The sequence below is a fragment of the Pelophylax lessonae genome (genome assembly GCF_965119305.1).
Source record: "Pelophylax lessonae genome assembly, chromosome: 9".
Classification (NCBI taxonomy): domain Eukaryota; kingdom Metazoa; phylum Chordata; class Amphibia; order Anura; family Ranidae; genus Pelophylax; species Pelophylax lessonae.
Window position 1 is genome coordinate 22,441,801 of NC_138776.1, and position 27,264 is coordinate 22,469,064.

Genomic DNA, 27,264 nt, shown 5'->3' on the forward strand with positions numbered 1-27,264 from the left:
GCCCATGACGCACTAAGTGCCCGAGTGGAGTGCGCCTTAACAGGGAACGGGGGCTCCCGACCCTTAATAGAATAAGCCTGTACTACCGTCTGTCTGATCCATTTGGAAATGGTCGCGGCAGATGCAGGCAACCCCTTTTTGGGTCCATCTGGGATCACAAAAAGTGAATCCGTCTTGCGAAACGAGTCTGTCGTTTTCAAGTATACCCTGATCGCCCGGACCACATCCAAGGAGTGCAAAGCAAATTCCCGAGGATGACTGGGCTTAGGACACAGGGAAGGTAATACAATTTCTTCATTCAGATGAAATTCTGAAACTACTTTTGGTAGGAAGGATGGATTCGGACGAAGAACCACCTTATCTCTATGAACCACCAGATATGGTGAACGACAAGATAATGCGGCCAGTTCTGACACCCTGCGTGCAGAAGTAATAGCCACCAAGAAGGCCACCTTCTGGGACAACGTGGGTAGAGGAATCTCCCTAATATCTTCAAAGGGAGGTTTCTGAAGAACCGACAACACTAAATTAAGATCCCAGGGGGGTAACGGCGCGTGCACTGGCGGAGCCAGATGTCGCACCCCCTGGATGAAATTCCGCACCAAGGAATGAGTAGCCAAAGGCTTCTGAAAGAAGATGGCTAATGCTGAGACCTGACCCTTGATAGTACTCAAGGCCAGTTTCTGCTCAACCCCTTGTTGCAGAAAAGCCAATATTCGACTAATCGAATAAGACCGAGGACGGAACCCCAAAGGTTCACACCATGCAATGTAGGACTTCCATGTGCGATGATAAATCTTTCTGGAAGTCGCTTTCCTTGCTTCAACTAGAGTAGGAATAACTGAAGCTGACAAACCTTTGTCCTTCAGCACCTGGGTCTCAATAGCCAGGCCGTTAAAGCCAGCGATCGTAAAGCAGGATGGAAGATCGGTCCCTGAGACAGTAGATCCTCCCTGAGAGGAAGTCTCCATGGGACGTCCGCCACCAGTCTGACCATGTCGGCGTACCAAGCTCGACGAGGCCAGTCCGGAGCTACCAGGATTACTGGGATTCCTTCCTCCTCTACCCTGCGAAGAAGTCTTGGCAGTAACGCGAGAGGAGGGAAGGCATATATTAGCTGGTATTGCCCCCACGGGGCGATCAGTGCGTCTGCGGTTTCTGCTAGAGGATCGCGGGAGCGAGCCACGAATCTCTGAACTTTCCTGTTGAATCGTGATGCCAACAGATCCACATCCGGTGTGCCCCACCGTAGGCACAACTGGTGGAAAACGTCTGGATGGAGGGACCATTCCCCCTGATCCAGGGTCTGACGGCTGAGATAATCTGCCTGCCAATTCTCCACCCCCGGAATGAACACCGCAGAGATTGCTGGAACAAATCGTTCCGCCCAGTGAAGAATGCAAGCCATTTCTTTGGCCGCTCGGACACTCTTGGTGCCCCCCTGATGATTGACATAAGCCACGGCCGTGGCATTGTCCGACTGGATCCGAACCGGGCTGCCCTGGAGCTGCTCGGTCCAGTGAATCAGACAAAGTCTGATCGCTCTCAGTTCCAATACATTTATCGGTAATCTGGATTCTTCCGGGGACCAAAGTCCCTGGACAGATAACTGACCAAGAATTCCTCCCCATCCGGATAGACTGGCATCCGTGGTCACTATCGTCCAATATATTGGCAGAAATGACTTTCCCTGGCGGAGCATTGGAGACCGAAGCCACCAAACCAGAGACTCTCTGGTCTGTTTGCTCAATTGTATCTGATTGTCCAGGGATTCCGGATTCCGATTCCATCTGAGAAGAATCTCTTGCTGAAGAATTCGGGTATGGGACTGGGCAAATGGGACTGCTTCGAATGAAGCCACCATCAACCCCAGAACCCTCATGCACGTCCGAAGGGAAGACCAGCTGTTGGACAGTAACGACTGGACTGCTGATTGAATCTTTCGAAGTTTCCCTACCGGAAGGAAAACTCTCGTCCTGACTGTGTCTAGAATTAGACCCAGATATACGAGCCTCTGGGTGGGAACCAGAAATGACTTTTGCTGGTTCACCAGCCACCCGAATTCCTGTAAAGAAATCATAGTAATTTCTATGTTTTGTAGCAAGGTCTGAGGAGATTCTGCATGAAGCAGAAGATCGTCTAGGTAACCTAGAATCGATATACCTCTTTGGCGCAGAAGTGCCAACATTGGGGCCAACACCTTTGTGAAGACCCGCGGAGCCGTGGCGAGACCGGAAGGTAACGCCACAAACTGATAGTGGTTCTTCTCTACGGAAAAGCGTAGAAAACGCTGATGTCCTGCGAAAATGGGAATGTGAAGATAGGCGTCCTTGATGTCTATGGACGCTAGGACATCCCCTGGATGCAGGAAGGCTGCTACCGTGCGAATGGACTCCATTCTGAATCTTCTTATGTTGACGAAAGAATTGAGTGCTCTTAAGTCCAGAATTGGACGCACTTTGCCCTCTTTCCTAGGTATTGTAAACAGGTTTGAATAAAACCCTTGAAACCGTTCTGTCCAAGGAACGTGGACTACCACTCCTTGTTGTAGTAAATCTGTGACTGCTCTCCGCAGATCTTCTAAACGATCTGCGGATAGACGGATATTGGAAGGGAAGAATCGCGCCGGTGGGAGAGATCGAAACTCGATCTTGTACCCTGACCTTATGACTTCGCAAACCCATTTGTCCGGGATTCTGGAAAGCCATGGATCCGGGAACCGGCGAAGACGTCCCCCCACCCCAGTTATGGGTGGGGGCGCACCTTCAGGCTTTGGATGGTTTATCTTCGGGTCTGGAGGGGGCGGGCTTTTGCTTGCCCGACCACCGACCCCTGACGCCTCCTGCAGGAGCTTTGGAGGACTTAGTTTTTTCACCCGCTGGACGAAAAAACCTCTTGTGAGCAGAAAAAGAAGGCCCTCGTCTTTGACGAGTTCCTTTACCTTTAAAATTTTGCGGTAAAAAGGTGCTTTTTCCACCGGTGAGATCCTTAATGATCTCATCTAAGTTGGCTCCAAATAGACGCTCTCCTGAAAAGGGGATATTAGCCAATGCTTTTTTGGAACCTTGGTCGGCTATCCAACCTTTTAGCCACAGTGTACGCCTGAGAACCACTGCTGAGACTGATGCTCGCGCCATTAATGGAGTGGCGTCTAACGCCGCATCACATACAAACTGTAACCCCTGTATCATTTGTTCCAACAAATCTGATACCGCCTGAGGGACTTCTTCTAAGTCCCGGCGTAACCACTTGGTCCATTCAGTTACAGCCTGCGAAACCAGACCAATAGCAATTATTGGCCTGAAAGCTGATCCAATCAAGGAAAACATGGTGCGAGACATAGCTTCTATCTTGCGATCCACTGGATCTTTAAAGGACGGAGCGTCTTCTAAAGGAATAACCGTGGCTTTATTCAATCTAGCAATAGGTGAATCCACCACAGGTGGTTCTGTCCATTTCTTAATAAGGGTTTCCTCAAACGGATAACGCCTGTCAATGCGTTTGGAAATATTAAAAGTGCGTTTTGGCAGACGCCATTCTTCATCGATTGGATTGCCAAAACATTTGGGCAATGGAAAAACCTTTGCCACTTTGATGCGCTTTTTAGTCCCAAAAGGGATCTCAGTTTCAGCTATTTCTGATGGAATACCCTGTAACCTTAAAGTCTCTTGAACAGATACAATGAGTGCGTTTACCAACGCTTCCTCTCGGGCTATGGCAGATGCCGAAACATCCTCCTCACTGTCTGAAGAGACAGGACCCGAGACACCAATACCAGATGAAGTACCTGCAACTGCAGAAATAGGCTCAGAGTCTGAATCCGAGGTTTCAGATAATAAGGGGTTAGGCGGGGGTCGCTTTCTTGCGCCCTGTCCCTGACAAGCCACTTCCACCTGGGACACAAAAGTTTCCATAATAGCTGACAAAGATTCAATTGTCAACGGGGTGCTGGAGGATCCCGCAGACCCCTCGAGGGGATCCGGAGGAGATACATGAGTGGCAGGGTCCATGTTAATACAGGACACTTTGCCAACAATAAACAAAAAAACTTTTTTTTTTTTTTTTTGTGTGTCTCCCCCTAGCGCAATAGCGCCCCTCAGAGTACCTGCTTCTCGATCCCAGAGAGAGAGAGAGGGACCCCCAAGGCTCACCAACCGATGCAGTGCAGTTTCCAACAAACTGCAGCCAGCGTCTGTCTTACACAGACTGGAAGGAGCTGTTTGCTTTTTCCCGGGCAGAAGGCGTGGCTCCGCCCCCTGTGTACGCCTTCCGGCGTTCCCAGCCCTCCACGAGGAAGCTGGGCTCACAAAACATGGCCGCCCCCATAGAAGAGACATAAGACTCCAAAAACATGGCGGCCGGCGTGACCTGAGGACATATATGTATTCGGTCTACGGCAAAATGGCGGCGGACCGCCGATATCGTCTTCCCAGCACATCCACCTGCACTCTGCTGAGAGGTGACATATGGATCTACAGAGATACACTGCACATAAGGTAGGATTATACCTCCTATGTCTGCTGTAATGTTACAGTCTGCTGGGTAGAGTGTTAGCTCTTGAACCAAGTCCACTTCCCACAAACACATGCTGTATTACAAGGGGGACTTGTAAGTGTCAGATATATACTGACCATATATGGAGGGGCCCATAATATATACTGCCTCATAAATGAGGAAAAAAAGGGAACGTCTTACTCACCATACCGAACCGACAGGCACCCTCTCTTCATAATACCCTCTCCACCGGGGTGGGGGTTTGTGGACGCCTCGACTCTCTGGTCCTGGCGTCCAAGCGAGCTTTAACTCGCAAAGTCAGTCCCTTTACTGGGACTCCGTCGCAGCCGACTCAGCGCACTGGTCTGCACGCGCCTTTTAGGCAGAAACCGGGGTGACCACTGGATCTCACATCCAGCCCGTCGCCCGGCCCCGCATACTTACTTGAATATGTCGCGGCCGACCAAGTGCAATGCCTGGTCTGCACGCGCTCGTAGGCCGGCTGGGGTGACCACAAGTGTCGCCCAGTCCGGCATTTTTGCTTGAAGATCTCACAGGAAAAAAACACTGGAGAAAACTACCTAAAAAATGTCTCTTTCTTAAAGAAAAAAAGTCTTGCCAGGACCAAAAGATCCCAGCAAGGAGCTTAGGTCCTTACTCCTGACTAGACAGAAAAAAACTGATTCCCTGTAGCAGAGAGAGGGAGGATATACCCTCAGGGACTGCCCCCTAGGGTGGAGCCAGAACGTTTTGTCATTCTGCCTAGTCCTACTCCTGCGGAGACAACATAACCCAGCTCTTGAGAATCAAGAAGACTACGTCTGTCAATGAGCGATAGAGAAAGGGTGGGGAGTGCTCTAGGCATCTCCTTTCTCCATCTCATGAGTTATGCGAAGTGGGTGTACGGGGCATTCCAGACTCGTTGGAATTTTGATTTGGATACACTTTTTCTAGTTAATATAGTTAGTTGTCCATTACTTCACGTGGAATGCACGGTGGTGCCAGATTACCCTGTGGAAGAAATTCCCCCCTGTCCAGGTGGTGGTGTACGATATTCTGGGTGAGGTTGGGAAGATTCGGGGTCTTGAGAAGGGCATGGAGCCTCGAGCGGTCTGGATAAGGGCGTGGAGGAATATCAGACCTGCCTTTGGTGCACTGTCCAAGAGGAGCCCTTTTCCTATGCTATTTCTTTCACTCCCCTAGTTTTTGTTGCTTATTATCTTCTTTTTTGAAGAAGGGCTGCATGCATAATGGGGTGGTTTTGTTTCTTGACCTCGCAGGTTGGATGTCTGGTGTGGTGGTGTGAGTCTTACTAAGATTATTTTCCCCGATAATAAATATGTTAATGTGAGTTTTGCTTATGCTGTAAAGCCATTCTTTGTTTGAGAGCAGAATTTGCTATGTATTTTTTTCCCTTTTCATGTAAATATGTATATATATTTTTTTATGAATATTGATTTTATGCGTATTGATTGCAAGACTTTTAATAAACAAAAATTGGGAAGAATGTCCCTTACATTGGTGATCAGTGGGAAGAATGCTCCTTTCATTGGTGATCAGTGGAAGAATGTCCCTTACATTGGTGATCAGTGGGAAGAATGTCCCTTACATTGATGGTCAGTGGAAGAATGTCCCTTACATTGGTGATCAGTGGAAGAATGTCCCTTACATTGGTGGTCAGTAGAAGAATGTCCCTTACATTGGTGGTCAGTGGGAAAAATGCCCCTTACATTGGTGGTCAGTAGAAGAATGTCCCTTACACTGGTGATTAATGGAAGAATGTACCTTACATTGGTGATCAGTGGAGGAATGTCCCTTACATTGGTGGCCAGTGAGAAGAACGCCCCTTACATTGGTGGTCAGTGGGAAGAAGGAGGAGGACACACCCAAGGAGCTCTCTGTGAGATCCAGCCCTTTTCAAGCCTGGGCCTTGCTTGCTAGCTTGGCCCAGGAACAATGCCTGATCCTGGGGGAGGCCCTGGGAGGGACCCCCCTGATGACACGGGGCCTAGTGAGGAGGAGGTGGAGGACCTGTCTGTGGGTCCAGGCCCCGATGAGAATGCGGATGTCTTCAGCCAGAAGGTTATCAATCGTTTTAGGGCGATTGGAAGAGCTGAAGAAAAGCTTAAAGTTTTGAAGGCTGAACATAAATCCTTCAGAGCCAAATACTGCCAGGCCTGGAGTAAAAATCGTACAGCCATGAAGCCTGAGTTACAGGATCTGGAAGATAAGGTAAAGAAACAATCTTTATTGTTGGAAAAGTTGAAAGATAGAAGCGGAGTGTTTAAAGAAAAATTTGATAATGAGAGGAGATTTGCCAGCCAAACATCAGCAAGTTCTGTGGATCAGCAGCCTCAGGTAAGGGATGACCCGGCTCCATCTGCCTCTGCACCTCTCCCCCCATGCCAGAACTGGGAATCACCAGCGGCAACCAGCCAGGGGGTTGAGAGTGGGCATGGATCCCTGACATTTATCCAGGAGATGGAGTCACCCCTGAGAGCAGATAAGTTTGCATTCACTGATGATCCATCAGAAATCCCTGTGGATGGGCAGAGGAGATACAAACCAGCAAAGCCAGTACTGGTGGAGAAATCCCAGTATACCATGCTGCCATCCAACATGTCTGCCCCACCTGCTGTAGTGGATGGTGTCCCAGGTGAGAAGGAGCTTTGCCTACAGCTACCTATTGGAGATTCTGCTGTGAACACAACCAGTACAGACATGCAGGGAAAATCCCTGACCGTGAAATCCCCGGACCATCAGGTGAATGTGGATGGACCTGCATCTAACACCCCAGACATGGATTTTGCTGGTCTGGCTGAGACCAGTAGTCCCTCTGAAAGCAAAATGGCTGCCAGCTCCAAGGAGTCTGTTTCACTTTCACCAGAGCTTCCCAGTGTTTCAGGGCTGATTGCTGGTGGGGGAGGGGATCAGCATGCTGCTGTTTTTGGAATGGAAGCAGCCATGGAAGTTACCTGCAGTGTTTTACCTGCTGCTGTGCTAGAACAGAATTCCATTTCCACAGCTGAAAACCCTGTCCCAGTGGAAGAGAAGATGACAGCTGAAACTCTTACCAGTGCAGCACCAACTATGGATTCTGCTGTGAAGACAACAAATATCCCAGCAAGTATTAAAAATGACAATAATCATAAAGCAATGAATGTGGTGGGTGGTGGTGAAGGGGATAATATTGCTGGGAAAAATAGAAATGACATTTCTCCCCCTGCTCAGCAGAGGAAAGATTTATCGATTGTACAGATCAATCCCGGATCTGTACAATCGTTATCTGTTATGTCTGTGTCGGATGTTTCAAAACAAACTGATGGATTTTCTGCTGGGAGGAATGTTGGAAGCTATGCTTCAGTTTTGGGGAGTCACACCAGGGTGGGTGGTGGGGTTTCGGTTAATAATCGCAATTCAAGGAGGTTTGTTGGGGGGTTGGTTAGTGGGTATAGGAGGAGGAATGTGGTACAGTTGCGGTGGGAGGGCGATGGAACGCCGCCAGTAAGGGGGAGAGTGGCCGAGTTGGTCTTGGAAATGGGGTTTAAAGCCTGTGACATTTTTGCTTTGATTTGCCCGGTGGGAAGTTATGAATTTGATTTATCGTTTGTGAAACCTGAGAGTATGGATCTCTTTTGGGAGAGATTTAGGAGGTGCAAGGGCCTTCAGCAGTGGAGTGGTTTGGTGCCAAAGGTGATCTCAAGACAGCCTCTGATAAAGTCGGTGACCATCTTGGTGCGTAACGAATCCATACCAGAGGCTGATTTATTAGTATGGCTACGCCGATATGGCGAGGTCCTCACTCCACTGCGGAAGGTCCTTGATGAGCATGGGATATGGACAGGGGCCTGGACAGTGTCACTAAAATTGGGGGTGCTGGGCGATGTAGTTCAGCACCTTCCCTGCTCAGCCTTTCTGGGTAGGGATAGGCTGACCATTTTCTACCAAGGTCAGCCTAAGGTATGTAATAAATGTGGTGATAAAGGCCACTTTGCATCGTCCTGCACCCACAAGAAGTGCTCACTGTGCCAGGATTTAGGCCATTTGGCCAGAGAATGCACCCAGATTCGGTGCAATTTGTGCCAGCAGCTGGGTCATCCATATAGCCAGTGCCCAGAGGCACTGCATAACTTGCCAGGATTGGAGACTGAGCTGCAGAGGCTTGATAAAGAAGAGGAAGCAGCTGAAGTTAGAGAGGAAATTGTTGTTGTCCCTCCTGTGTCTGTTGTGTCAGATTCTGTTTCCCCTAGTGATGTGGTCCCTGAGTCTGTCCCTCCTGTGTCTGTTGTGTCAGATTCTGTTTCCCCTAGTGATGTGGTCCCCGAGTCTGTCCCTCCTGTTGTTCCTACATCTACTGTGCGTAGATCCTCCAGACTAGCGGAAGCTGCTGGGGGGGCGGGTATAGTGGATCTTCCCCCTCGGCCTACTCCACCTCCAGTCCCTGTCTCTCGACACCGCAAACGCGGCCAAGAGGGTGCAGGGGTGCTGGATGGTGGTGGGGTCGATGGGGTTGAGGGAGGGGTGTCCATGTCCCATGTCTCACCCTCTGTTGTGGAGGATTCGGATGAGGAGGGGTGGGAGAGGACAAGGAGGAAGAAAAAGAAAAAGAGGAAAACCAGTAAAGCGGTCGTTTCCTCCTTACAGTTAGAGCCAGGAGGGGTTCCTCTTGGCAACACATTTTCGGTTTTATCAGGGGAGGAGTTAGTATCCGATTTATCTACTTCTTTATCATCTATGGATGAGGGGGAGTCACATAGTGTAAAGAGAGCTGCTTCGGGTGATGAGAGTGTGGTGGAGGTTAAGAAACGACTACCCCAATCATCCTGATGGCAGTGCCCGCTCTGATAAAGGTGGCGACCATTAATGTCGCCAGCGTGAAATCTGCAAGAGCTCGTGATATTGCCTTATTTTTGCTCAGTGAGTTTGATGCTGAGATTTTATTTTTGCAAGAGACCTGGCTCAATACTTTGGCCGATGTCCATCTAGCAAAAAGGGAGTGGAGATGCGGTCCCTCCTTTTGGTCTCTTGCGGCTGAGCCTTGCAGCGGAGTTGCGGTTCTTTTTAAAACCGATATGGTAACGTGCCGGCGGATAATTGAGGTAGAAATGGGGAGATGCATGGTCTTAGACGTCTCTGTTAGGGGGCAGGACCTGCGCCTGATCAATATCTATGGACCGCAGTCAAAATGGGACAGGAAATGCCTCTTCACAAAGATCAAGCCCTTCCTTTTTACATCCCAGCAGGTTGTCTTTGGAGGTGACTTTAACACCATAATTAGGCCTGAAGACAGGAGGGTCTCCATAGACAGGCTGGGTTATGATAGCGTTTTTCTTAGAGATATGGTTAGACAAGCAGGCCTGGTAGATGTGCACATTAAGCACTGCCCTGGCAGCACGGGATTCACGTTTCAGAGAGGGAATAGTCAGAGTAGGATAGATAGGTTTTTTTTAAAGGAGAACTCTGCTTTCTCGGCTCCTGAGTTGAGGGCGGTGGAGTTCTCTGACCACTGTATGCTGTCTGTGACTCTGAATGCCTCGGACACTCCACCCAGGGGAAGGGGTACCTGGAAACTGAATTTGGCTCTCCTGGAAGATGTAGAGGTAAGACAATCCTTTGAGGATTTTTTTCAGGCACAGGTTTCTATTCTGGACTTTTGCAGCAGTAAGTCAGAGTGGTGGGAGCTTGTGAAACAAAGGGCGGTTGGACTTTTCAAGGCCATAAGTAAGAAGAAGCAGCTTGGTATGTATATTGTCTACCAGCATTTGCGGAGGAAGCTTGATCGTCTTGTCTCGTATGGAGGAGATCCAGGGGAGATCTCGGAGGTAAAGCTTCTTCTTAGGAAGTGTCAATACGACCGGCATGCCTCCTTGGTTCTGGAGAGAGATTATGGGAAATATCACTCGCCTGATCCTTACCAGAACTGTAAGCAAGGCATAGCAGTTAAGACGGTCATAGGTCTGAGGGATAGTACGGGTTCCCTGGTGAAGTCCAGATCAGGGATCCTGGAGATCTTCAGGTCATATTACGCAGACCTTCTGGGAAGAAAGGACCTTAATCGGGACAGGATGGAAAGCTTTCTGGATTCTACTCCAGGATTGGGAAATTATACATTGCCTTTGATGGATTTGACAGAACCAATTTCAGCGGATGAGGTAGTTCGTGCTATAGAGAAGCTGGCTACCAAAAAATCGCCTGGGCCAGATGGGTTGACAGCTGAATTTTACAAGTGTTTTAAGTCCATTCTGGCTCCCTTTTTAGCGGAGGTTTATAACAGCTGTTTAGAAGAGGGTTCTCTCCCTCCCTCCATGAGGCAATCCGCTGTGATTCTTCTGTCAAAAGGTAAAGACCCCTCAATAATTGAGAACTGGCGCCCCATCAGTCTTCTCAATGTTGATAGAAAGATCTTGGCGAAGATTCTTTTTTGGCGCTTGTCGTCAGTAGCAGGCGATTTGTTGTCCAATCATCAGCACTGCTCGGTCCAGGGCAGAAGTACCTTTTCAGCAATTTTAGCTGTCCGGGAGGCTTTGGAGCGATGCAGGGCTGCTGGATGGAGAAAGTACTTGCTGGCATTGGATCAGGCGAAGGCTTTTGATCGAGTCAATCATGAGTACCTGTATTTGCTACTTGGTAGATACGGCCTGCAGGGGAGGTTTATTGATTGGCTGAAAACATTATATAAAGGGGCTGAGAGCTTCCCACTTGTTAATGGTTGGGTTGGACGGCCTTTTGAGGTTGGCTCTGGTGTGCGCCAGGGGTGTCCTTTGAGCCCCCTGCTATATGTATTCGCAATCGACCCCTTCATAAGAAGGTTAGAGAGTGGATCGTTGTGTGGGGTGCCTTTGGGCATTGCTGGTGTGCCACCTTTGAAGGTCGTGGCCTATGCCGATGATGTGTCTGTTATTATCTCTGGGATGGAGGAGGCGCAGGAGGTGGTCTCTGTGATAGAGCAGTACACAGAGGCTTCTGGCTCTAAAATCAATCATGAAAAGAGTGAAGTTTTCTGGATGGGTGAGGAGGGTGAAAGCTTCGAACTTCCGGATGCCTTCCCAGAGCCCCAGCAGGAAATTAAAGTGTTGGGCATCAAATTTGGTCCTGGTGACTATGGTCATCGAAATTGGGAAAGCAGGTTGTTGAATGCCAATGCCAAGGTGGCAAGCTGGAAGAAATGGAAACTTTCCTTGAGGGAAAGGGTTGACTTGATTAAAACTTACCTGATCCCAATCTTTTTATATGTCAGCTTTGTCTGTATCTTGCCGGAATCTCTCTATGCAAGGGTGTACAGCTGCTTTTTCCAACTGTTATGGGGAAATAGGCTGAACCTGATCAAACGCAATGTAACTTACCTGTCCAGGCGGGAGGGTGGTCTAGGAATGGTCAACCCTATAGTTTTCTTTTCTCTGCTCTTTTTAAAGTATAATCTTGGTAATATGTTAGCAGCAGGGCCGGACTGACCATCGGGCGGACCGGGCATAATCCCGGTGGGCCGCGGCGCCCGCTCTCACTTAGTCCGACTCCTCACAGTAGAATGTAAAGAAGCCAGACTGTCATTTTCCCTCACTGCGGCGGCCGCGGCCGGTGTTCTTGCCAGCTACACCGGCTCCGCGGCCAATCAGCCTTCTGCTGTGAGTCACACCCCCCTGAGCAGGAGGCTGATTGGCTAGGGAGCCGGAAGTGAAGAGAAGTTCGTATGTGTGTTCCTTCCCGCCGCAGCCGGTGTCCTGCCCGGCGCGGCCAGCAGCACAGCCCGCACTCGCAGGATCGGCCATGGAAGCAATCAGCTGCAGATGGCAGCTCCTTCACTCTGACTCCGGGCTGCTTGCGGGGGCGGCGACAGGCCGGAGAGAGAAGGTAAGCGCGGCTCCTCGCGACGCCAGTGTCTTCAGTGCTGTGCAGCCCTGGTGTCACCGGCCGTGTGTACTGTCTGCTACTGAATAGGAGGGGGATGGGGCGGCTTCATATAGAGGATTTGATGTTTCCCTCTTCCTCCTCCTGCTGCCGCTGGATGGATGCCTGACTCTCCTCCTCCCTTCTGCAGGCATTCTGCGGCTGCAGGAGAAATATCAATTTCTCTATATGCAGCTGAGCTGTCCCATCCCCCTCCTATTCAACTTATTTTACTGCCCCCCCCAGTGATCTTAACCCTCCCCCCTGCTCTTAGCCCCCCCTTGTGCTCTTCAGCCCCCCCCCTGCTCTTCAGACCCCCCCCTGCTCTTCAGACCCCCCCCTGCTCTTCAGCCCCCCCTGCTCTTCAAGTCCCCCCCCCTGCTCTTCAAGTCCCCCCCCTGCTCTTCAAGTCCATACAGTGCTTTTGATCTCCCCCTATGCTTTCTGGCTCCCCTAATGCTCTCCACCCCCCTGTGCTACCTGGCCAAGTGATTTCCAGTTCCCCCCCCAGTGCTCTCCAGTCCCCCTACCCTGTGCTCCCTAACCCCCTGGTTTTCCCTGCCCCCCCCCCAGTGCTATCCACACCCTGCGCCTTCCTTACTTCTCTCCAGTCCCCCCCCCCCCCTTGCCCTTCAGCTCCTCCAGTGCTATCTGCTTTCCCTGTGCTCTCCGGCCCCCCTAGTGTCCTATCTTCTGTCATGTCTGCAGTTTCTGACCTTCTCTTGTATCACATCTGCAGTCTCTCAGGTATCATGTCCGCAGTCTCTGACCATCTCCTGTATCATGTCCGCAGTCTCTGACCATCTCCTGTATCATGTCCGCAGTCTCTGACCATCTCCTGTATCATGTCGGCAGTCTCTGGCCATCTCCTGTATCATGTCGGCAGTCTCTGACCATCTCATGTATCATGTCCTCAGTCTCTGACCATCTCATGTATCATGTCCTCAGTCTCTGACCATCTCATGTATCATGTCCTCAGTCTCTGACCATCTCATGTATCATGTCCTCAGTCTCTGACCATCTCCTGTATCATGTCCTCAGTCTCTGACCATCTCCTGTATCATGTCCTCAGTCTCTGACCATCTCCTGTATCATGTCCTCAGTCTCTGACCATCTCTTGTATCATGTTTGCAGTCTCTGACCATCTCCTGTACTATGTCCAGCGGGAACACTCTGCAGCCACACCGCACAGCACACCTAAGGTAAGTGGAGGACTGGAGAGAGGAGTGACTTCTACTTAGGGATTTCTTTTGCAGATAGGCTGGACTGGCACTGGCAGCAACAATTTTATTCAAATAAATCAGGATTTCTTCTGCAATTGTCTGGCACTGGCAGCCAGGCATAGTACTATGCCTGCCAGTGCCAGGTCAGCCTATTTGCAGAATAAATCCAGATTTGAATAAAATTGTTGCTGCCAGTGCCAGCCTACCAGGGGCTGATCTGAGGTGTGAAGGTGCAGGAATTGGGGTGAACTAAGGTATGATAGTGCAGGAATTGGGGTGATTTGATGTGTGAAGGTGCAGGAATTGGGACTGATCTGCTTCATACTATTTTTAGGACTCAACCATCAAAAGAGGATTTAAAGTAAGACAAAATAAACAGCATCATATGGCAGCTCTGATCTAAATTGAAGATTAAACTAAAAAAGGTACCGTAATCAAATCCACACATCCTGGAACATTAAATCCTGTCATCAACCATCCCGACGAACGCCACGCCACGCCCCGCCACGCCCCCCCCCCCCCTCGCGGGCTGCTCAGTCCAAAATGCCCGGGCCTATTTTTTGTCCCAGTCCGGGCCTGGTTAGCAGAGACCCCGCCGGGATGGGTGGGTATTTTTCAATCTTGGTTTAGGCCTTTTCTGCGATGCTGGGAAGATGGCGGGCCAGTGAAAAGTCTGAGAGTCCGACATGGCAAGCTTCCGGCTTATGTTGCCCCGTGTCTGAAAATACTTAGGCAGTGGCAGGTGACAGTGGGGGATATCAAGTCCCTCCCCAGAAAGCTTCTGGAGAAGAGGATTTTGGGCTCTGCTTTCAGTGTGTCACTGACCTTAAGGGATTGCCCAGGCCCCGTAATGAGGGAGGGGTTGCGTTTAATTAACTTAGGAAGAATCCCTTTGAAGTTTAGGGATCAAGCCTGGCTCGCTTTCCATGGAAGGCTCTATGTGAGAGGGAACCTGAAGCATCGCCCTGTGGATGATCGGGATTGTCCTAGAGCGGAGTGTGTTGGTAAAGTGGAGTCTATGGACCACTTTTTGCTCCAGTGTCCCTTTAACATAGAGGTGTATAAAAGGGTGGGGAGGGCTCTAGGCCTCCCCTTTCTCTATCGCATGAGTTATGCGGAGTGGGTGTACGGGGCATTCCCGACTCGCTGGGATTTTGATTTGGATACACTTTTTCTAGTTAGTATAGTTGTCCGTTACTTCACGTGGAATGCACGGTGCCAGATTACCCTGCGGAAGAAAGTCCTCCCTGTTGAGGTGGTGGTGTACGATATTCTGGGTGAGGTTGGGAAGATTCGGGGTCTTGAGAAGGGCAGGGAGCCTCGAGCGGTCTGGATAAGGGCGTGGAGGAATATCAGACCTGCTTTTGGTGAACTGTCCATCTCTGGGTGAGGAGCTCTTTTCCTATGCTATTTCTTTCACGCCCTTAGCTTTTGTTGGTTAATATCTTCTTTTTGAAGAAGGGCTGCATGCATAATGGGGGTGGTTTTGTTTCTTGACCTCGCAGGTTTGATGTCTGGTGTGGTGGTGTGAGTCCTACTAAGATTATTTTCTCCGGTAATGACAGTTTCATGATGTGAGTTTTGTTTTTGCTGTAAAGCCATTCTTTATTTGAGAGCAGAACTTGCTATGTATTTTTTTTCCATTTTCATGTAAATATGTATATATTTATGTATATTGATTTTATGATTATTGATTGCAAGACTTTTAATAAACAAAAATTGGGAATAATGTTCCTTACGTTGGTGGTCAGTAGACAGAATGTCCCTTACATTGGTGGTCAGTGGGAAGAATGTCCCTTACATTGGTGGTAAGTGGGAAGAATGCCCCTTACATTGGTGATCAGTGGAAGAATGTCCCTTACATTGGTGATCAGTAGAAGAATGTCCCTTACATTGGTGATCAGTCGAAGAATGTACCTTACATTGGTGATCAGTCGAAGAATGTACCTTACATTGGTGGTCAGTGGGAAGAATGCCCCTTACATTGGTGATCAGTGGAAGAATGTCCCTTACATTGGTGGTCAGTGGGAAGAATGCTCCTTACATTGGTGGTCAGTGGGAAGAATGTCCCTTACATTGGTGATCAGTGGAAGAATGCTCCTTACATTGGTGATCAGTGAGAAGAATGTCCCTTACATTGGTGATCAGTGAGAAGAATGTCCCTTACATTGGTGGTCAGTGGGAAGAATGTTCTTTACATTGGTGATCAGTGGGAAGAATGCTCCTTACATTGGTGATCAATGGAAGAATGTCCCTTACATTGGTGGTCAGTGAGAAGAATGTTCCTTACAGATAGCTAAAAAATCAATTCAGTCAGTGGTCACATATCTTAAGAGGCAGAAATTGTTCATTGCTCAAGGAACATCTGGCAACCTCTAAAGGAACCCTGGTTGAGAAAGCCTGGTCTACACAGTTGAATATTCTAGTAAATTGTAACACCACATATAAAGAAATAAATATAATGGAGGTCCTACTGGAGTTTCACGTCCACCAAGGCTTTTTACAAATCTGTCTGTTCTTTGTCTCAGGTCGGCCATGAAAGGATGGGAGCGTAGAATGTTCTGAATGTCCTGCCCCTCCATGAGCTTCCTCTCCATCATGTTGAATCCATCCAGGAGTTGGTACAATGAGAGCCCAAGATGACTTCCTGAGAACTGCAGGAGCACAACGGGAGGAATGGTACAGTCATCTCCAACGTAAAACATAGATAAACTGCACAGCATACCAACACTTATCAAATCCATCTGAACATACCTGCTAAGCTTTCTGAGGCTGAAGATCAGCAGAATCATAGCAGACATGCCGGCACCACACTATGTAGAAATCAGGGGTTGATTTACTAAAAGTGGAGCACACAGATACTGGTGTAGCTCTGCATGGTGGCCAATCAGCTTCTAACTTCAGCTTGTTCAATTAAGCTTTGCCAATAAAACCTGGAAGCCAATTGGTTTCTCTGCAGAGCTGCTCCAGATTTTGCACTCTCCAGTTTTGGTAAAGCGACCTCTCAGTGACAACCAGCAACAATTTATTCTCGTGTAAGTAGTGTGCATCACTCTATGGCCCAGCTCAGCTTCTTTCAAACTTTTTAAATGGGGGGGAACTCTCAAAATAGCTTTTCGTTCTCAGAGAATCTCTACTAATAAATTAATTTCTCTACTGTTCATGGTACATATTAGGGATGCACGGATACCGATACCCAGCATTTTCACAAGTATCAGTATTCGTAAAAATACTCACGCTACCGAAACTTTGTGGTGCAATTTGAACTAATAAAAAATGAATGGCTGCAAATCGCACTGCAAAGAATTGAATATGATTTGAACAGGAATGCGGGTCAATTCCTATCCGAATCACATGCGACTTCCCCCACCATTCGCGTGTGTGTGCGCATAGAAAGGGAAGCGCCATCTAGTGGCTAGTTTATTAAAAATGTGCGCAAATGGGGACATGATAGCGATATACAAATACCTCAATGGTGAAACCCATGTCTTCCCCATTAATATACTGGTACCAGCTTATATACTTTGCAGCCATTTACCTTAGTCAGGAGAACCAGGGACATCCCATGCCACAGTGGCAGGCAGTACATGGAATGAGGCATCATGGGACAATAGCCATCCCTTAGGTTGGCATCCAAAAATACCCTCCTTGTGTTGGTGGACTCGGGTAAAGGGCCAGAAAGAATCTTCAGACTGTCTTCTGCAATCTGAGGGTCACAGAATACAGATCACTTTGCATCCTGCAAGTCCGTCATACAGGCACTAGACACAAATTTATTATCAGACAAGACAAGAGTTACCTGGATTTCAGGATCTCCCAGGCTAGAGGTGGATGATACGTCATCCAACCAGCTGTCATCACCTTCAATTTTAAACACAGCATCAATTTTGTTATTTTCAAAAAAATAAAAACGTATTTCATAGTTGACGAATTTCCCAAAGAGCTCCTAATATTGAGGACGATGACCAGACACATTATTAATTCCAAGGTCAGAGTACATGTAAAGCAGATAATCAGCAGGCCATCTTTTTTTATTACTCTATTATACTAAAAGGTGCCACCACCACCCTTTAGCAAAGGCCAGGTAAGGTGCCAGTTTTTCTAATTTATTACTAGCAGAAAGATGTCCCATCTTTTGACTGACTTGGACTTAAAAATTAGCAAATCAAGCAGACTCTATGGACCACTGTTTTTGAGAGAGGAGTGTCAATACAAGTTCATAAAACAAATTTCAAGCACCCCCATTTTTCCACATAGTAGGTGAAGCCATTTAAAACTTGGTTTTAAAAAAACAAGCAAAAAAAATAAAATATAACCACACCCCCATGTGCCCAATACCCCATGGGCAACACCCCATGGACACAGGGCTTTCCTTCGGCTGGAACGTGGCGGAACTCTGTTCTGCCACCTCCAACTCTTGCCCTTTGCTCACCACTGTCACTTGAAAACACAGAAGCCCGGCTTCTGTGCTTACAAGTATAGCTTGTCTTATCCGGCGGCTCTACAGATACCTCTCTGCCCTGCACTCACTGTGGGGACATGGGAGATGTGGGGAATTAGTGTAGTGCAGCCATGGCTGGGAGGTGGGGGGTCACAGGGTAGGCTGCACCCTCTGACTGCGGGTGCACAGATGCTGACGCCATCTGAGGTCAGAGCTGAGAAGGGGTGGGAGTGAGATGTGGATGCAGACGTAAGGGTCTGTGAAAGAGGGCTGAACCCTGCACTCTGCGCGCAGCGCACCCCTGAACCCTACACTCTGCATGTAGAGCACCCCTGCACTCTGCATGCAGCGCACCCCTGCACCCTGCATGCAGCGCACCCCTGAACCCTGCATGCAGCGCACCCCTGAACCCTGCACTCTGCATGCAGCGCACCCCTGAACCCTGCACTCTGCATGCAGCGCACCCCTGAATTATTCACGTAATGCCCATTTAAGACCCTCCCACTGCAATTTGGCCACACTCACCATTTCATTAAGTTTGTTGGGGGTTGAAGGGCGTGATTGAGTTCCTGCACCTATTGTCTGAGAAAAAAAAGCCCTGCTTGGACATATATAGCAATTGCCATATCTAAATCACATTTTTTGCATTGTGTGCTCTCCTAATGTATGTTTAAATGTATATGACGAGTCCTCTGTTCTTGCTAATCGATTAGAAGCTGGATTTACAGTTGGACTACTTTGGCAAACTGAACTGCTAGGAAATGGGTTTTATGGATTTTTCTAAAGTTCCTTTATTCAGAAAAAAAAAAAAATCATCTCGCTTTTGCGAACAAACCAACAACTTGCAGAGCCGAATGAGCATCAACAAATGTCTGATTAGATTAACAAGGTGAAGTCTGACCGGTTACAGTACATAACGGTACATTGTGATGCCGTAACATTAAAGAATTAGTGCACCTTGGTACAAAAATCCACCAACCCAATGCAAGGAGTATTTTACTTAATTACATTGAAGTGGGCACCCAAAAATAAAAGTGGAATGAAAAACACCTTTTGAGCACCAAACTAAATTACACCTGAGAGGCCAACAGCGTAACTTTCAGGTATGCAGTTACTTCTCCCTCTTCCTATAGTCCTTCTTTCAGAAAGGCTAAATCAAATGTATTCACTGTGAACAAGAGAGGCTGGCCATATTTATAAGATGGAATTGGATATGGGGGCTCAAGCCCACCACCCATAATCTTTTAACAGGCATTGTGTCACAAAAACATCACAATTTGTATTGCCTGACAATGGACGACTACCCACAAATGGACAACTATGAAGAAAGGAAGGACTACACAACAAGGGAGCACAGCCCAGCCCAACCCAACCCAACCAGGGAGCCCAGTCCAACCCAGCCCAAACAAACCCAACCAGGTAGCCCAGCCGAACCCAACCCAACCCAAAACAACAAGGGAGCCCAGCCCAACTCAACGTAACCCAACAAGGGAGCCCAACTCAACCTAACCCAACAAGGGAGCCCAGCCCAACTCAACCTAACCCAACAAGGGAGCCCAGCCCAACTCAACCTAACCCAACAAGGGAGCCCAGCCCAACTCAACAAGGGAGCCCAGCCCAACTCAACCTAACCCAACAAGGGAGCCCAGCCCAACTCAACCTAACCCAACAAGGGAGCCCAGCCCAACTCAACCTAACCCAACAAGGGAGCCCAGCCCAACTCAACCTAACCCAACAAGGGAGCCCAGCCCAACTCAACCTAACCCAACAAGGGAGCCCAGCCCATCCCAGCCCAACCAGGGAGCCCAGCCCAACCCAACAAGGGAGCCCAGCCCAGCCCAACCCAACAAGGGAGCCCAGCCCAGCCCAACCCAACAAGGGAGCCCAGCCCAGCCCAACCCAACAAGGGAGCCCAGCCCAGCCCAACAAGGGAGCCCAGCCCAACCCAACAAGGGAGCCCAGCCCAACCCAACAAGGGAGCCCAGCCCAACCCAACAAGGGAGCCCAGCCCAACCCAACAAGGGAGCCCAGCCCAACCCAACCCAACAAGGGAGCCCAGCCCAGCCCAACCCAACAAGGGAGCCCAGCCCAACCCAACAAGGGAGCCCAGCCCAACCCAACCCAACAAGGGAGCCCAGCCCAACCCAACCCAACCCAACAAGGGAGCCCAGACCAGCCCAGCCCAGCCCAGCCCAACCCAACCCAACCCAACAAGGGAGCCCAGACCAGCCCAACCCAACCCAACCCAACAAGGGAGCCCAGCCCAGCCCAACCCAACAAGGGAGCCCAGCCCAGCCCAACCCAACAAGGGAGCCCAGCCCAGCCCAACCCAACCGAACAAGGGAGCCCAGCCCAACCCAACAAGGGAGCCCAGCCCACACTGGAAATTTAGTAAATCTCCCTAGAGGTCAGACTTCTCACTGAGCCAGAGATTAAAGCATTCTGTCAAATTAATTTACCAAAACACTTATGCTGGTCCACATACACAGTGAAGCCGAGTCATTACTTTTAGAGAAATGAAAGAGCCCAAAAGTGAACCCCCCCCCCCCTTAATGGAAGAATTAAACAAGAATGCTGATTGGTCATTTCAGGCAACGTTTTCTTTTCTCCAACTGAAGCATTCAGCTCCTTAATGTGTATAACTGGGATTTACTGTTCATCGGATGTTTCTGTGTACCTTTGTAATGTTAAACTCAGCTCCTTTACCACCTGATGTACTATCACATTGTCCTGGCATAGGAATGCATGGGGGGGATGGGGGGGGGGGTAATGTCAAAATGGTCCCTATGGAATCATCAACTACACTAAGAATGAGCATCATTGGGACTCTAGGATGTGAATTATCAAAATGATTTGCACAAATAACAGTAAGTGTCTCCTATCAGTAAAATTGACTTCCTTCCATTCCGAAGGACAGGTCTAAACTGGTATCACAATTGTTAGCAATCACAATACATGAGGCAATGTATTATTATAATGATCATTATCTTTCCACATTTCTTGAAAACAAACCTGAACTGGTGGCACTTGGCGATGGGTTGGGGGTAAAATATTCTTCTTGAGCCACATTGTCTTCTATGTCCTAAAATAGTAATAAAATGTCATAACGTATACTGAAGCAAGAGAGGGGAAAAGAAAATGTAAAATAACAAAAAACTAACATCCTAAGAACGAACAGAAACAAACCGGCTTCCTGTAAAATAAATTTCTCGGAAATAAATCTGCAACCTGTTATAAGATCAGAGATTATAATCTACAGTTTGCATCTAAGCAGAAAGAAAACTCCACATCTGAGAGCCCTTTATACCATTCTATGGGAGTGGGAATTAAAAAAAGTTTTTTGTGCTAAATCTTTTTAAATGAAAACATTGGGCCCCATTCACACATCAGAGATTTGTAGCTTCACCAGAAGTGTTTCAATGCTTGACTGATATTTTGAGGTGTCTGCACAGCTGAGCATTGTGTCGCTTGAAGCTAAAAGCCTGGCGCTCAATAAATTATATTGACACCAATAAACTCAATGGGAGTGATTAAACTTTTTTTTTTATTTTCTTGGCTTGGTAACTAGCTTTTTATTGACTAAAATTAGATTAAAATAACTCAAGCCTGAAACACGTGCAAAAATATCTGTACAAAAGCTCAAAGAAAAAATGCCCAAAAATGCTAAGCTCAAGAGTGACTGGGGCCCAAGTCATGAACCATAAATCAATTCCAATATTCCTATAAAATATCCTAAAAATTGTTTTACTAGAAGTGAGAAGAGCTGTGTAGGTGGAGTACAGACCCTTACCTGAACATTCTGGTCCTGAGGGGCGCTGTATACAGGGTACAGATCCTGAACAATGAGAATTAAGGACAAGAGGTCTGCAGGCCTCAGTGAGCTGGCATTTCGGCTGGAAGCAACGGAATGAAGAATAAATGATTATTATTGGTAAAGTAAATCACTTTTTAGAATTATAAATGTATTTCTTATTAAAGTGTCTGTGAAAGACTGAACTCTGAATTGTATTTCTAGAATGGAAAGCTGCCCTTCATTAGATTCCTCTAGCACTCCTTCTATTCTATTCCTTCCTATAGCACTGCAATCAGCAAATGTCATGCTCCCTGCTGAGTGGAAAGCTCTAGCTTTGACTCCGTAGCGGGCATGACAGATCTATGCAGAGAGACCACTGCTTCTACACAAAGCAAGGATCTTTCTCTAAAGCATGCTGGCGGTGGACAGGCTTTTCTACTCAGGCTCTGGCTGCTTTCTCAAGGAAACAAACTGTAAGACTTGTAACAGCTTTAGTTTTCATGCACCTGGATAATATATAGCAGATTCCAACTGAATGCTGGGCTTTTGTAAGCTAGGTTTTCTGAACACAATTATTATGCTTTCTTGAAAGTGATCATTAGATTTTGTACCTTGAGAAAAGAGCCAGAAGTTTGGTGTTCACTAAAATGAAAGCATGGAGCACTTCCTCTCCGCCCCGCTCATTGCTGCTGTTTATGAATTGTACAATCTGTTTCTCCAAGAACTCGATGCATTGCTCACAAAGCTTTGGGTGAATCAGACGCTCCACAGCCTGCCGGGGTAAAAAAACACACATTATAAAATTCATTAGATGCTGAGCGCTAGTGTCCGAGGCTGAATATCCAAGGCTTAGTGACTTATATGGTCCTTCCATCCTCTCTAGTCTACTTATCACCAGCTTTACACCTTATGAAGTCCTCCCTACTCTAATCTTCCGCCAGTTCTGCAGGCAAACTGTATAATAATGAAAAAATCTACAAGGTTCAGACCTGTATCCATAAATGACCAAAATACCCTATTTTATGGAAGGTAGAAATTCTATTCCAAATAATAGGTGCAGACTCCTCCCACCACCTTGTGGATTTCCCCCTTACCCGGCGGATGAAGGCAAGTGCAAAATAATATCCAAATAGACTCTTCCAGTGAAACAAAACTGCAAAACCTGTGCTCTCAACTTCCAGTGAAAAAAGCAAAATCAGCCTCTTACCAGAAAAAAGGTCTATGTACGCTTGTGACTCTCCTAGGTTGGGGGAGGTTCTCTTTCCCCTTAACAGCAGATATGTAGACCATTTTATTTATACATACAGTAGCATTTATTTTCGTGTGCGCCGATTTACACATGACATTATACACATTTTTTTGAACTTCATGAAACCTGCCATCTACTGTTCTGGCAGTGGTAATTTTTATAATAGTAACGAGTAACTATGCAGCACAAAAAAAATATCGGAGTAGAAATATTGAAATTATCGAAAAAATGTAGTGAAGTAAAAGTAGGAGAAAAAAAATTCTACTCTAGGAAAGTACAGATACCGCTACTACTACTACTACTACCACCACCACTACCACTACCACTACGAAGAAGATGTGATACTCATTTCCTGACTGGCAGTGTCCCCTGCAGGGATTACTCTCTGCCACTAGATGCCCTCTTCCAGGTTAAATGACTCCCAGCTTCATCCAACCTAAAGACTGTGGAACTCCTGTATTACAGACCTGTCTTCTGAGGAATGGCACTCACATCATTGTCTCAGCATCACTCTGCATCAGGGGCTAAAAGAGAACCCTGTATATCTTATGATTCCTAGAAAAAAATCTGGGAGGCATTAGGGAGAATGGGTCGTAGCAGAAAGTTGAGCCCGTAGCTAGAAGTTGCCCCTTAAAAACAACCGATAATTGAAGTTTCTCTAATGAAATCCTGCTGGGTTACTCTAAATGGCTGTTCCATTTTCTGTTTAGTCTTCAGTTTTTTGGCATTTTTGCACTTTTACAGCATCATGGGCTTCTTACTAATGACATTTTGTCTACTTTAGTATTTTTAAGCTAACACAAAACATAAATTTGACACTTACTGAATTTAATCACTGTAAGCTATGGGGTAGAGACAACCATTGAATTTAGCTGCACCAACAAAACTGACTGAACATAAATGTCCAAGAACTGAATCATATTTCATGAGCTGTATGGAGTGACGGAACAAACATCATTTACCTCTACTGCAAAGCTTTGGTCTTCATTTCGTAGTGTGTTGTATGTAAGGAGCAGACTCTGGAACGTCTTCCACACCAAGATCCTCTGATCCGAATCAGAAGGCCGTAGCCTGCAGTGCAGAGATGAGAACAAATGAATTCCGAATGATCGGGGGGGGGGGGTCGTTGGGGGTCAGGCAGAGGCGTAACTAGAACCTTCAGGGCCCCGGTGCAAGAAACCATGAAGGACCCTCTGGACCACTGGCCGGGGCACTTCCATTCAAGTCTGGGGCTCTTCCCACTGATCCTGGGGCCCTTTACTCTCGTTGTGGGACCCTTTCACAAGTTCTGCTGTGGGCCCCCTTCCTGCCATCGTGGGGCCTCCCCACAGTGGTGGAATGCCAGGGCCCGGTCCCAAGTGTGACCTTTGCAATCCTGGAAGGTCACCCACTAGTGTCAGTAGTTTTTATTTTTTGGTATTTTAATTGTATTATGTTTTATAATTTTATTTTATTTTTTTACAATGTGACTGACTATGACTCTGTCCATTCAGAAAAGGAAGGAGCTGGTAAATTACATATTTACCAACCCCTTCCTGGTTCTCTATTGTGACACATCCCCTGCAGCAGCCGGCAGGAGAGGGAAGGGAGCACAGTGGGGAGGAGGGGGGGGGGGGCAGCACAGTAGAGGGGGGGCTAGGGGAGCACACAGGGGCCCAGAGACAGCAGAACACAAGTGAACTGGATTGGAGGAGCGGCGGGGGCAGCATACAGAGGAACCAATCTCCTCCATTTTCCTCCTGCAGCTACAGGAGAATAAAGGAGGACAGTGATTTCGCTACATGCTGCCCCCGCCGCCCCTCCTATCCAGGTGTACAGGGGAGCCTCACAGTCCCCCCCGATGCATGGGGCCCAGTTGCAATTGCAAACCCTGTAGTTACGCCCCTGGGGTTAGGATTTCATGTGACAGCATGGAGTCAAAAAAAATGGCACCAAGACCAAGAGAGCTGCCAAAGCTTCATGATCACACATACAGACCAGAAGCATGATTGAATATGACTGTCAAATTATCTATTTGTCTTCTTATGTTGTTTGTGTGAAATGATTTTCTGTGTGAAATGATTTTCAGAATTTTTTTTAAATGTTGAAAAACTGTGCTGTCTTTTTTATTTTTTAAAAGTAATTTTAAGCTACCCTTCATATTCATTTTAGCATACCCTGATGAGCATTAAAAGATTACGACCCATGTGTCATCTGTGGTTATAAAAAACAAAAAAAAACAAAGGACTTGGCTTTAAGGATCCATTTAAAAATGGCATCTCTCCTCCTGAGTGTCCGGATGAAGATGGCCCGGGCCACGCAGGCGACAGAACCAATTGTTGTAAATGTGGTATCAACCCTGTATACAGATTGGCTCCCATGTACACAAGTGGTGGTTATGTCCAGTAGCCCAGGCCTTTTAGACCAACATTTTTGATTTCCTAACTAAATTATTAGGTAAATCTGTTCCAGTAGACCCCATCCTGGCTCTCCTTAACAATTATCTGCTGGATTTTATTAATGCACAATTTAAACTTTAGATTGGATTACTCACGATGGTCAAACAAGCCATGGACAAAGCCTGGAAGAAAACCACCTTGTGCCTAGTTAGAACCAAAAATAGGATTACGCGAGCCATTACCAAGTGGGTTAAGGCAATGCTTTCATATAAGACCCTGAAATATACAGCGAGTATAGAAAAGAATCACCTACCCGAGGTACTTTCACATCTGTTAAGGTCATCATAATGTAGGATGTGGATTATGAAGGTAGTAGGCTAAAGCCTAGTACACACGCAACGATTATCGGCCGACCGATCGTCCGTCTTTTGTCCAGAGTGGTGTTTTGTTGGTTGGAATGTGCCTAGACTGCACACGAATTTTCTCGCCCGACAAAATTCTACTTCAAAAGTGATGTCATGTGTTGGTTTGGTTTCTTTGTGTTCTTTCTTCTCTGAGCATGCCCAGTCTTGCTCATTAGATTTTTCCCTGTCGAAATCTGTACTGACTGCACGAAAATCGGACGTGTTTTGACGGCGGACAAAAAAAGTATAGTCTGCACACCGACTTTTTTTTCGGCCGAAAAGTCGGAGTCGGTTGTCGGAAGCATCATACTAACAAGCCGAAAATCGGCAGATCGGTCGTCGGACGAAAATTCCCTGCCGATTTTCGACACGTGTGTACGAGGCTTTGGAGACATTTGTAGTTAACATACAAACCACAATTGGAGAAAGTCCACGATTGAAGAAAGTACAATGTGCAAAAACAGTGACTATTGTAACCTGGTTAAGAAGGGGAAGGGTAGTGTAAGGGGTACAGAGGAGGATAAATGATTCCTGGGAGTCCGAGGCTGAGGAAAGTCTGACTTGTCCTACAGGGTTATAGGTTTGACTGTCCTGGGGAGAGGAGGCCATCAAGATTCTAACAGTGATCTATTGAAGCCCAGTGATAGGTAGATATCTATCCAAGGTTACCAGTCTATGTACAGTGGGTATAGAAAATAAATTATCCCCCTGAAACGAAGACAGACACAGTTTTTGTTTTATGCAGATGTATTTACTCAGTGCAACTTATAACATCCAAGAGAAAGATATAAACCCCAACATGTCGGATAAAAAAAAAAAAAAAAAAAAAAATCGGAATCACGGAGTTGGAAAAGGGATCACCCCCTTGTGTCAGTATTTTGTTGGACCACCTTTTGCTTTAATTCAAGCCTTTAGTATGTTGGGTTATGTCTCTACTAACTTTACACATCTAGACTTTGCAATATTTGCCCGCTCTTCTTCTTTGCAGAACTGCTCAAGTTCAGGTAAATTTGATGGGGACCGTTTTGTGGACTGCAGTCTTCAAGTACTTCCACAGATTTTCAATGGGGTTTAAGTCTGGGCTCTGACTAAGCCATGCAAGGAAATTCACCTTTTTCTCCTTCAACCACTGTGTGGTCTTTGTTGGACGTGTGCTTTGGGTCTTTGTCATGTTGGAAGGTAACCTTTAACCATATAGGACAAGTCAGGCTTTCCCTCAGCCTCTGACCCCCAGGAACCATTTATCCTTCTCTGTACCCCTTACACTACCCTTCCCCTTCCTAACCAGGTTGAAATATTAGCTGTTGTTGCACATTGTACTTTCTCCAATTGTGGTTTGTATGTGAACTACAAATGTCTCAGCCTACTACCTTCATAATCTACATCCTACATTATGAT

The 27,264-nt window shown here is 47.3% G+C and overlaps 1 protein-coding gene across 1 annotated transcript in view; it reads right to left on the reverse strand.

Annotated features, from left to right (window-relative positions):
- HPS1 (HPS1 biogenesis of lysosomal organelles complex 3 subunit 1) overlaps positions 1–27,264 on the reverse strand; it is an 86,694-nt gene that overhangs the window by 39,751 nt on the left and 19,679 nt on the right. Inside the window, exons 5-11 of the mRNA XM_082268367.1 lie at positions 24,047–24,155; positions 22,447–22,607; positions 21,833–21,935; positions 21,055–21,124; positions 17,401–17,462; positions 17,140–17,307; positions 16,076–16,255 (exon numbers count right to left, since the gene is read on the reverse strand). Coding sequence (XP_082124493.1) covers positions 16,076–16,255; positions 17,140–17,307; positions 17,401–17,462; positions 21,055–21,124; positions 21,833–21,935; positions 22,447–22,607; positions 24,047–24,155 — 853 coding nt within the window. The remainder of the gene's footprint in view (positions 1–16,075; positions 16,256–17,139; positions 17,308–17,400; positions 17,463–21,054; positions 21,125–21,832; positions 21,936–22,446; positions 22,608–24,046; positions 24,156–27,264) is intronic.